The sequence below is a fragment of the Pseudorasbora parva genome, chromosome 22 (genome assembly GCF_024679245.1).
Source record: "Pseudorasbora parva isolate DD20220531a chromosome 22, ASM2467924v1, whole genome shotgun sequence".
In the NCBI taxonomy this organism is placed as follows: Eukaryota; Metazoa; Chordata; class Actinopteri; order Cypriniformes; family Gobionidae; genus Pseudorasbora; species Pseudorasbora parva.
Window position 1 is genome coordinate 21,292,183 of NC_090193.1, and position 11,029 is coordinate 21,303,211.

Here is an 11,029-nt window from a genome sequence, read left to right on the forward strand (position 1 = left end):
CGTGCAAATGCTACAAAGTTTTTCGTGTGCATATGATACGCACTTTATGGCGTCTATATGACACGCTCTTGGGTAGGATTAGGGTGGTGGGTGAGGGGTTCGTACGTATAATACGCCATAAAGTGCGTATCATATGCACGCGAAAAACCACGTACCATATGCACGCCAAAACTCATTTGTCCGTATACATTCCACAAGATTGCACACTCGTATACTATTTATACGGATTAATCATGCCAGCTCTTGCTAACAATTAACCTAAAGAGATATTTGTTCCTGGTTTAAAGATAAAATTATAAATAAAATGTATAGCCTATAGTGAAATGAAACGAAGGTATGATGTTTTTGACTTTAGATTGATTTTATGCATGCTTTCTATCTATCTATCTATCTATCTATCTATCTATCTATCTATCTATCTATCTATCTATCTATCTATCTATCTATCTATCTATCTATCTATCTATCTATCTATCTATCTATCTATCTATCTATCTATCTATCTCGCCCGGCTGCGCCTGAAAACCTAGGCAGCTGACTCGTTGCTTCGCTGCCTTATCAGACAATGGCTTGTAAGGCAGTGTTTTGTGCATGAAGGCACCTCACAAAACTGATTTCGGACAGACTGTAACAATACTTTAATGATCTACAGCAAAATGGTGAGAACTAAACCGAATTAGTCATTTCTCGCTGTGGAAAGTGGAATTTTTGAAGTGGAAAATAATGGCCCAGAATATAAATATAACTGACCAGCAAATGCAACTTTCGGACGCCAACTTTTTCCCCCAGCTCAACTGTCACTGAATGGAAAGCACAGGATTGTGGGATACCAAAGGCAGCGAAGAACACATGTATGCTGCCTTCAAAAATCCATAAGGTCTCTCAGGAGACAGGAAGTGAAGCAAACATTAGATTCAGATGTTGCTTGATGCCTTCCTGCCTTCAAATGTGTCCTCCGAAGGCAGCATTTACCAGGTTTCGGATGCATATGTCTGTTACAATCCATGCCTATCCCAGACTCAATTTCCCAAGATCTTTCTTGTCTCACACCTGAACTCACTTCCTCATCATCTCTCCCTGGATTCCCTGCACCTGGTCCTCATCATCTTCACTCCCTTGAAACTCACTTCCATCCACTCGTTGTCCGTTCTTGATGTTATATTGTTCCTTTTTGTTGGTGTTGCATGGCATGTTCCAGTTTATTCTCCTCGTTGAAAACTTGAAGTCCGATTCAGACTCTTCACCTGACTATCTTGTCTGTATGTCTTTGTGACTGACCAAAGAGTGTTAGAAAATACCCAAAATAAAATCCAAAATCACCTATAATCATACACTGTCAAAGAAAGTCAATGTTAATTGCTGTTTGAAAACCCATTTTACAGTTTTTCTCAGTCGCTTTGGTTTCACATCACTAGCCTATTTACATTTGCACAACAGTTAGTTCAACCTCCATAACGTTCATTTGTGCACATCATACAGTTTCTCATTCCTTCCAACAAATTGCAAATGCTTTTGGACGTGCATCAACTGCTTTCATACAACTCTCTGCTGTTTTATAACATTATCATTTGCTTATGTCATGTCAGTCAAAATTAAGTCTGCTTGTGAATGCTGAATAGTCATTCCATATAAAACTAATAGTCCTCATTTCATTGCTTGATACAAAAATGTTGAACTAGTTGTCAAAATCTGTGAAGCTAATTTTACACATTTACACTCTTTCTTGTAGGGGAACCACTTTTGGTGCCAAATAGCACCATATCAGGTGCTCTATAGCACCTTTGTCAAATGGTGCTATGTAGAACCCATAGGTGCCATATCACATTTTATTTCTTCCTCAATAATGGTGCTAAACAGCACCAAAAGTAGTTCTTTGGTGTGTTAAGAACCTTTAAAGGGGCTTGAAAGGTTCTTTGTACAGCAGTGGTGCTATATAGCACTTCAATCATCCCAAAGAACTGGTGAAGAACTGCTGTAGAACCCCTAAATCACAAGTGGTTCCCCTATGATTACAAGCCAAAGAACCACTTGTAGTACTATATAACACCGTTATTTTTTTTAGAGTGTACTAGATACTTTCCTCGCTGCATTGTTGACTGTGATGTAGATGAAATTATGTGGCCAGACAGAGAGGAAAGTCTGGATGTGCATGAATGATTACAGTAGTATGTATGTTGTATGTTCAGTTCCAACATGTACTGCAATATTGTTTACAGTTGTGCACAGCTCTACCCAAAGGGAGCTTGTTTGTTGTAAATTAGGGTGTATTTTTTCTTTTGCACAATGCTGTGAACAACAGAATTGCAAAGAGCATATGGAAAAATGGGAAACATACATATTCAGTGTCTTGTAGTTACCTCACTAAATACAGTAATGTGTAATTTTATTGTATTTTTCAAATGGCTGTGCAAATAGTATATAGTTCTGTCTTGAACATTTTCAGGTAGTGTCACCAAGATCTGACTTTTTTGCATTGGAAAAAAATGACAGAGTAAACTGTCATATAATAAAAACTATCTTGTTCATAAACAATGGTGTCAGGGCTTTTCATCTTGATGACACTGACACTTTCATTGACATGAATACTTGCTTTTGAGGAAAGAGCTATCCGTTTTTAGCAAGTGACACGCTTTTGCAGGTTATCAACTAGGTTTTGCAGTTTGTACTAATTGTTTTGAGAACTGCATTAACTGTTGTGCAAATATAAATATTGATGTGAGAAATGCACCAAAGCGACTGAGAAAAACTGTAATTCTGTAAAGTGACGAATGAATTGTGAAGTAGAAAAATACCTAAATGCACTCTCAAAAAAAAGGGGGGGTACAAAAGCTGTCACTGGGACAGCACCCTTCAAAAACGTTCTAATATGTACAATTTAGAAGTAGGTACTAATATGTACACTTTTGGACCCAATATGTACCTTAGAGGGACTAATATACACTCTTTACACTGTAAAAAAAAAAAAAAAAAATGTCTCCAATTGAAAATTTTCTGATAACATCTAATTTTTTTCAGTTGGCTGAATAGAAATTCTGTGAATTGATACATTTTTTAGTTGACCGAATTGATGCAATTTAATTCACAGAAATTCAGTTCGGCCATGTGATCAGTCACTTGAACATTTTCAATTGGAGACCTGAATTCTTTTTACAGTGTAGGTACAAATGTGTATTTTTTGAAAAGGTACCGTCCCAGTGACAGCTTTTGTTCCTTTTTTTTGTCTGAGTGTGGAGTCAGATTATTTTAAGATTTTTTTAACATTAACATTTAACATTAACCGATAGTATGTATCACCATAAGAACAGGAATATGCATGAAGATGGTAAATAATGTCCTTTTTTCATGAATTAGTAAATTCCATGTTTGAATTTAAAATACACTTTACACAGGTGCACAGATTCAGAACATAATTGCCTACACCACTAAGTGTTAAATGATGCACAAAAAAACAGACTCAGTAATACACCTCCGCATAAATGCTTTCTCTTTTGCCTGAGGTAATATGAAATATTATCTTCCTCAACCCACCCTCCCAGTAGCGACGAGCCCTTGGATTTACTCTCCTTATTACCTCTGTGGAGCATTTAATTTCCTGGGCATTTAGGGCTGTTATTGCTATAAGCATAGGCACGTCAGAGTTGGCAATCACTCTGGGCAATGCAGCATGACAGTGACACACGGCAGGATCATTCAGTCATGGGAACTCTCCCTCTCGCGCATGTGTATGTGTGCGTGTGCATTAACCCAGCTGCTTATTTTCCCTAACTACAACAGCTACCATCCATCACTTCATTGATTGGTGTTGAGAAACACCTATGCTTGGGGAAAATGGTCCAAATGAAGTGTGTGCCATGGAAAGGATTGATTTTAATCAAAGGTCCTCACAATTGTGCTATAATGAATATGTCATGAGCCACTGAGGAAATCCTGCACGCTGGCACTGGATTTGCTTTGAGCTCTCTAGGGGCCAGGTTGATGATCTCTCCTTACTGTGCTAATCTATCTAATAGTTAGAATAGGTTTCCCATGTGTGTAAACGTATGTCATCTGGCCACTGCAAATCAAACACATGGGCTTGTCTTCCAGTCAGTCCACATCAGCTGGTGAATAAACACCAAGTTATCTATTTAAGAGAATGTACCACAACATATTAAAAGAACGCTCTCAGAAGCATGAACAACATCTCCGACACTTTTAAATATATATTATAAGTTGAAGAGGTTAAGTCAGGCTATTTTAAAAAAAGCAGTACATTAGAAAACAGGTAACACTTTAGTTTCTTAAGAGACGATACATTTTCATGAATGAATGAAAGACTGAATAAATAAATTCATAAACAAATTAATTAATGAATAAATAAATAAATCAATTCACAATAATATTTAAAGGTTTGTGTTCGTAATACGATTTTTTAAAAATATATATTTGGAAAGAAGTCACTTACACTGCCAAAAAAATTAACAAAAATAGTAAAATTTTGAAATAGGTTTACAATTTAAAATATATTTTTAACTTAATAAATTTTAAAATGTAATTTATTCCTGTGATGGCAAAGCTGAATTCTCAGCATCAATACTCCAGTCTTCAGTGTCACATAATGCTTCAGAAATCATTCTGATATGATGATTTGATACTCAAGAAACATTTTTATATATTAATTTAAACATTATCATATTTTCCATATTTTTTGATGAATACAAAGTTGAACTGAACAGCATTCATTTGAAACAAATCTTTGTAACTGTAATATATATATATATATATATACTGTCACATCTGATCAATTTAATGCATCTTAGCTAAATACAAGTATTCACTTATTTAAAAAAAAAAATCTTACTGACCCCAAACGTTCAAATGTTGAGTGTGTCGAATCTATTAATTTAACTGACTTGTCAAAATTAAGTAAATAACTATAATCAATCAGACTTTTACCATTAAAAAAAATAATTCACAAAAAACTATCCTAATGTCTACCTCTACTTTATTACTTTAACAGCTAAACGAATTAAGAGCAAAATAATAATATAAATGTGTGTATAACAAACAGGTTTTTGACCTGTTTTAAAATTGTATTACATTTTTGTTTGTGAAAGATTTTTTGTTGTTGTTGATCAAAGCTCTTTCAGACACACTGAGTGACTTCTGCCCAAAGCTTGGGGAGTTTTCAAAAGCACATACATGTTAATCCTGGCAGCAAGAAAAAGATATGTTAGTTATGAATTAAAAATTATTTAAAAATTACATTACAGTCTATGGGCATGATCTTTCTTTACAATGTGGCATCACCAACTTGGCAGGCATAATCGTGTTATTGGTCGTTTTCATGGAGCCGTGTGAACAGGGATTGCTTTGATAACGTTTTCATCTGTACAAAAAAAAAAAAAACATTTTCGCTTTTAGTACATCATTGTCATTTTAAAGTACCCTAAGTATCCACACAAGAGAGTATTCTGCACACAGCCCTTGTGCTAACTCTCAGTTTAATGAGGCACAGGTGAAAACAACAAGCTGATTGAGGAATAGATTTGATTGGTCTGCCAGTATCAGCGAGTGATTCAAAAGTGAGTACAAATAGCACAGTGAGTGTCATTAAGTTTGTCAACTTTTATAGTTAAGTTTCTTTCAGTAACAGTGACAATTTTTTTGGTATTTGTTTTTGGTAGGACAGCAAGCTCACCATGCCTTGGACAAAGGGCATCTTGCATTTTACAATGGCTGTGATAATGTTGAGTTCTTCTTCAAGAGCTGGTCTTGAGGACTTTTCTGAAATGGGTGCTTCTTATGGAGCGGTCTCTGAAAGCACAATCCGGTTTGGCAAACTTTTAATTGGTGCTCAAGATGCAGTATCTGATCTGAGATCAGCAGAACAGTCTGATGAATACCAGTCAAATGAAGGTAATTTGAGATCCTAATTTAACGGACCTAGTTTTAAATGGGAACTACAACTTTAACTTTAATTTTATTTATTTTAAAGAGCGGTTCCACCTTGCTAAAGCTAAGCTGCAACGTCTGGGTTCTTCTGTGCACTGTGCAAATGATTCAATGACCTTGCACATTCAAGGGTCAAGGATGCCACAGTTTCTGGTGGATCGAGGTAAGCTGTTTTAAAGTTGTGTGTGTGTTCTCTCCTTCCTACATCAACATTTTTCTTCATCAGGAGACCAGTCACCAGTGCCTTTGTCTGAGATGCCAGCCAGCTGTGGGTTCTCACTGAAGCGAGTACGCAGGCATGTTTCTCTTGTTGCTCCATACCAGGGCTGTCATGTCAGACAACAGGTTAGTATGCATTCTTAAGAAAAGTGCACTGTATCTCTGCTCCAACTAAGTGAGGAGTGGGCCTTGCGTTCTTTATTTTATTTTTTCCAAATCTCCTAACAGGGTGGAAGTTATGTTCTGCCACTTGTTGTTATGGGGGCTCCAGTGCAAATGTCTTGTCCCATGAGTCCTCGCCTCCCTACAGTCTCCTGCTACCCTTCTGGCATGATCATATCACTTGATGTCAGAGTGGATGACATCAAAGTTAAAGGCAAGTCACTTCATTCTTTTAATTTATTTGAGGGGTGTGAGCTTAACAGTGCCTTTTTTTTCTTATCTTTTTTCCGTCCATTTTAGTTGCTGGATCATGGCAGCCTCTGCTTCTAGTCCGTTCTATATGCTCACTCACATTGGAGTCTGTCGGTGGTTCACTGGTTGTCACTGTGCCGTTCACAGGAAGCTGTTGGGAAACTGAGGTATGCTTTAGTTGCGTGCCCTAGTCTTATTCAACATGTATTCTATTGATGGCTTAATTTAAAGGATTTTTCCATCTTCAGGGTGTGTCCATGCAGCTCCCTCTGCTGTATGGTGATCGGGAAGTGATTCTTTCTTGTCCTGTGATGCAACCAACGCTGACCCCAACAACCACTTCACCAACAACCACTGCCACTCACGGTCCACAAATGTTTTACCCTTTCCCATTTGGGAGACCCTGGTGGTATCCACACTATCATGGTGTTCCTCCTACTGCGCCACCTACAACGACTATGGCGGCAACGACAACTCAAGCCCCTGGTCAACAAATGTTCCAGCAAATGCACTATCCCATGTTTTATCCACATTACTTTTCTAAAGGTTTCCCAGGAGCACCACATCCTCAACCGCCTAGGTACCCAATGTTTCCTCCCTATATGTACCATGTCAAGAATCCATTTGTAACAACCACACCTGCAACAACTACAACTTCTACAACCACTGCTGCCCCATTTAACCCGTTTTTAGGTTATCCAATGTACCAGAACTTTTATGGCCCTCAACATTTTGTGCCTCCCCGGTTTAAATACCCCTTTATATCCCAGTATTCATAAGGGGGCAAAGACTGGCTACTGCAGCCCCAACTCTGGCTTATATCACTCCATGTACAGGTCTTGCTTCCTTCAGCTTCATAACCCTAATAAAACTCAATGAGACTAATTGTAGCTCCTGTTTTTCTTGTATGGTGCATCCTACTTGCTCTGGGCTGTTCCTCCTGCAGCACCCCACTAAGGTTGAGAAACCCTAGGCATGTGCATCCTGAAGCCATTTAAGCTTTCTCCTGTTCTCTACAAATCTACTGCAAGGTGACCATGTGATCTGTGTACCCTCATTTTAAATCTATATAATGGGCTTTTTAGCACCACTGAGATTTAACCTTTATCATGCAAAATTGATCAAACAAATGCAATTTAAGCTTGTAATCATAATTGCAGTATTTGCTTATAAACTGTATGATTTGTTTAGCTCTGCTTGCAAACTTTTTTTTTTTGTATTAGTGCTCTGACCAATGCACATGTGCCTGGTTTTACACTGACTGTAAAATCTCATGACAACTGATTTTGTCATTCATGATTTGGTGTATAGAGAAGTGTCATAATCTGAAAGCAATGCCTGACAGGGGGGAAACAAAACTCCATTGACTTTGTATTGCATGAAGTGGCCTCCACTCCAAATGTTCTTGGCATTTCTGACTTAAAACAAATTGTCTAAACCAAGAAACAAACGCTGTTGACCCATAAAATGAGCATTTAAGGCAACAAGTGGTTACAGAAAATACAAATGCATGTGATGTGTATGTAAATGTACTGATAGTGTTTTGATCCAAACCATATTTTTTGGTTGAGGCCAAGCACCTGAAAAGTGAAAGCAGTTTCTATATAGCCTACAGCAGAGACATGGAAAGGTGGTTGGTCCCAGTATAGGTCACAAACCCCACCCTCTAATGTAATGTCATGTCAGACAAACTAAAATTACACTTTAATTTGTTTTAATTCTGCCATTTTAGGGGTTATGCTGATGTAAGTTTTCAAATAAGTTCAGAGAGTATTCTCGTGTTGTGTAAATTGGCTTACACTTATGGGAAAATTTCTTTTCTTGAGATTATTGAAGCCAAAAATTATCCTTAATTTTTATCTATGATACTAGATAAAACGCTGCACAGCAGACCCAAGCAGAGCATACTATTGAGCTGATTCGTTGTGCTGCGGCAACCATATGAACCTTTGGCAAGGCAACTGAGGTGTGCAAACCAATTGGTTCGCTTCATGCCCTAGCATGTGAACTCCCACCAGAATGGGCATGGCCTATTTTTTTCATATATAATCTTCAGCTCTTTCGCTGACCTCCGAGTTTAAGAAGTCACCACTGTTGAAAAGGCCTTCAGCGAAACGAGCCACCTGCTTTGCAGTTCTGAGGACGCCGTTTTCCTGTCTTCACTGGACTCCGCATTCTGCCCACTGTTTCTGCTGCACTATCCAGCATGCTACATATGTCCTTTTCTAAGCTGTGTCTTCTTTGCCGCTGCAACACACACACTCACAAAAGAGCAGATGTTGTTTCAAATCAGGCATTGTTTCAAATCATCATTGTGTGTTACGTGACCACGCTGAAGCTCGACTCGCCAGCATCAATGAGGATCCCGCCACCACCACCGCCCCCTTTTCTCTTACTCAGGCCACACAGAGAAGCGCTGGAAAATTGGAAGTCTCACTCTCAGAATCCCCTTTGCCAGTCTTGTTCATCCAGGATGGCCAGCGCCCCTCTCAGTTAGCAGCCGAATGGCCGGACGAGTGGTCTGTGCAAGGCTGCTATCAGTCCCCTCTACAGAAGCCCGCCCCCCTTCTTCCTGGAAGTAACGTACACAATGAGCTGACACCATTTTCGAGCTGACACCCTCTACTTCTTCTGAGCTCTCGACACTCGAGGATGGCAGTCAAAAGCGACGCACCTATCTAAGCCCTGCTGCTCAGTTTACTATGCAGGCGTTCAGGTTCGATCCTCGCCTCAGAAAATATTTTCTGCTTTTTCTCCTAAAGTGCTCCATCTCTGCTTCAGGCCGCCACACGGAAGCGGCACCCCTTCAGCCTTCAAAGACAGCGTTCTGAATGTAGAGTGTGCACCCATCCCAAAGTGCGCGCTACTACACATAAGTGCTGTCCCTAAAGTTTCAAAAGCACAATCAGTCGGGCGACATGGTCCTTATTACAAAGCGGCCTGTCACCCCTTGTCTAGGAGGCCATCCCTGTTATATCAGAATGGGTGTTGAACATAATAAAATAAGGTTACTCTCTATAGTTTGCTCGCAGATCCCCATGCTTTGGCACCGTGGTCGAGACATCGGTGAGGAGCGACGTGAGTCACGTGCCACTGGTGGTGGAAACATGCTTTTACAGTCGCTACTTCCTCGTTCCAAAGAAGGATAAGTAGTCTTTGAGGCACCAGCTGACTTTTTTCAGGTTATTTGAGAGGAGATTTAATTTAATTTCTACATTTCCATAACTGTTTATTTCACACCGACATGAGCTGTTCTGCAGTAAACTGTGCAAACCGATACTGCGGGAGTGTGGACAGGGCCTTGAAACCGCTGCTCCACTCATTTCACACTCACTACTACGCATTCTTTTGCTAAAGTTTTGTGCTCCCCCAAAAACTTTGCGTTCATATGCAAAGAACTCAAAGGTTTTGAGATTGAATACAAAGTTTCTTGGGGGACGGCAAAATGTTTGCAAGAGAATGTAAAAGCATTACAATTTATTTTTCCTCCCATCACCATGCCCTTTAAGGTTTCTGTAGCCCATCATGTGATCCACAACAAAACGAGACAGATGTACAGTGCCTTGCAATAGTATTCGCCCCCTTGAACTTTGCGACCTTTTGCCACATTTCAGGCTTCAAACATAATGATATGAAACTGTAATTTTTTGTGAAGAATCAACAAGTGGGACACAATCATGAAGTGGAAAGAAATTTATTGGATATTTCAAACTTTTTTAACAAATCAAAAACTGAAAAATTGGGCGTGCAAAATTATTCGGCCCTCTTAAATTAATACATTGTAGCGCTACCTTTTGCTGCGATTACAGCTGTAAGACGCTTGGGGTATGTCTCTATCAGTTTTGCACATGGAGAGACTGACCTTTGCCCATTCCTTGCAGAACAGCTTGAGCTCAGTGAGGTTGAATGGAGAGCGTTTGGGAACAGCAGTTTTCAGTTCTTTCCACAGATTCTCGATTTTTTTGATCGACACTCTTTATGGATATCTTTAATGGCTTTCTTCTTGCCACTCTTCCATAAAGGCCAGATTTGTGCAGTATATGACTGATTGTTGTCCTATGGACAGAGTCTCCCACCTCAGCTGTAGATCTCTGCAGTTCATCCAGAGTGATCATGGGCCTCTTGGCTGCATCTCTGATCAGTCTTCTCCTTGTATGAGCTGAAAGTTTAAAGGGACGGCCAGGTCTTGGTAGATTTGCAGTGGTCTGATACTCCTTCCATTTCAATATTATCGCTTGCACAGTGCTCCTTGGGATGTTTAAAGCTTAGGAAATCTTTTTGTATCCAAATCCGGCTTTAAACTTCTCCACAACAGTCTCTCGGACCTGCCTGGTGTGTTCCTTGACCTTCATGATGCTCTCTGCGCTTTAAACGGTTCTCTGAGACTATCACAGTGCAGGTGCATTTATACAGAGACTTGATTACACACAGGTGGATTCTATTTATCATCATTAGTCATTTA

At 39.3% G+C, this 11,029-nt stretch overlaps 1 protein-coding gene across 1 annotated transcript; it reads left to right on the forward strand.

Annotated features, from left to right (window-relative positions):
• Nucleotides 1-5,606: 5,606 nt before the first annotated feature.
• LOC137058530 (uncharacterized) lies at nt 5,607-7,452 on the forward strand. The gene is made up of 6 exons (XM_067431819.1): nt 5,607-5,898; nt 5,978-6,097; nt 6,161-6,279; nt 6,382-6,529; nt 6,616-6,734; nt 6,816-7,452. The coding sequence occupies exons 1-6, from the start codon at nt 5,682-5,684 to the stop codon at nt 7,344-7,346; spliced, it is 1,254 nt and encodes a 417-aa protein (XP_067287920.1). The 5' UTR covers nt 5,607-5,681; the 3' UTR covers nt 7,347-7,452.
• Nucleotides 7,453-11,029: the final 3,577 nt, after the last annotated feature.

Bases quoted from the DNA above. Each gene is read 5' to 3' on its own strand.
- LOC137058530 (XM_067431819.1), top strand. From the start codon at position 5,682: ATGCCTTGGACAAAGGGCATCTTGCATTTTACAATGGCTGTGATAATG. The intron at 6,098-6,160 runs GTAAGCTGTTTT...TTTCTTCATCAG, and splicing joins ACAGTTTCTGGTGGATCGAG to GAGACCAGTCACCAGTGCCT. The intron at 6,735-6,815 runs GTATGCTTTAGT...TTCCATCTTCAG, and splicing joins GAAGCTGTTGGGAAACTGAG to GGTGTGTCCATGCAGCTCCC.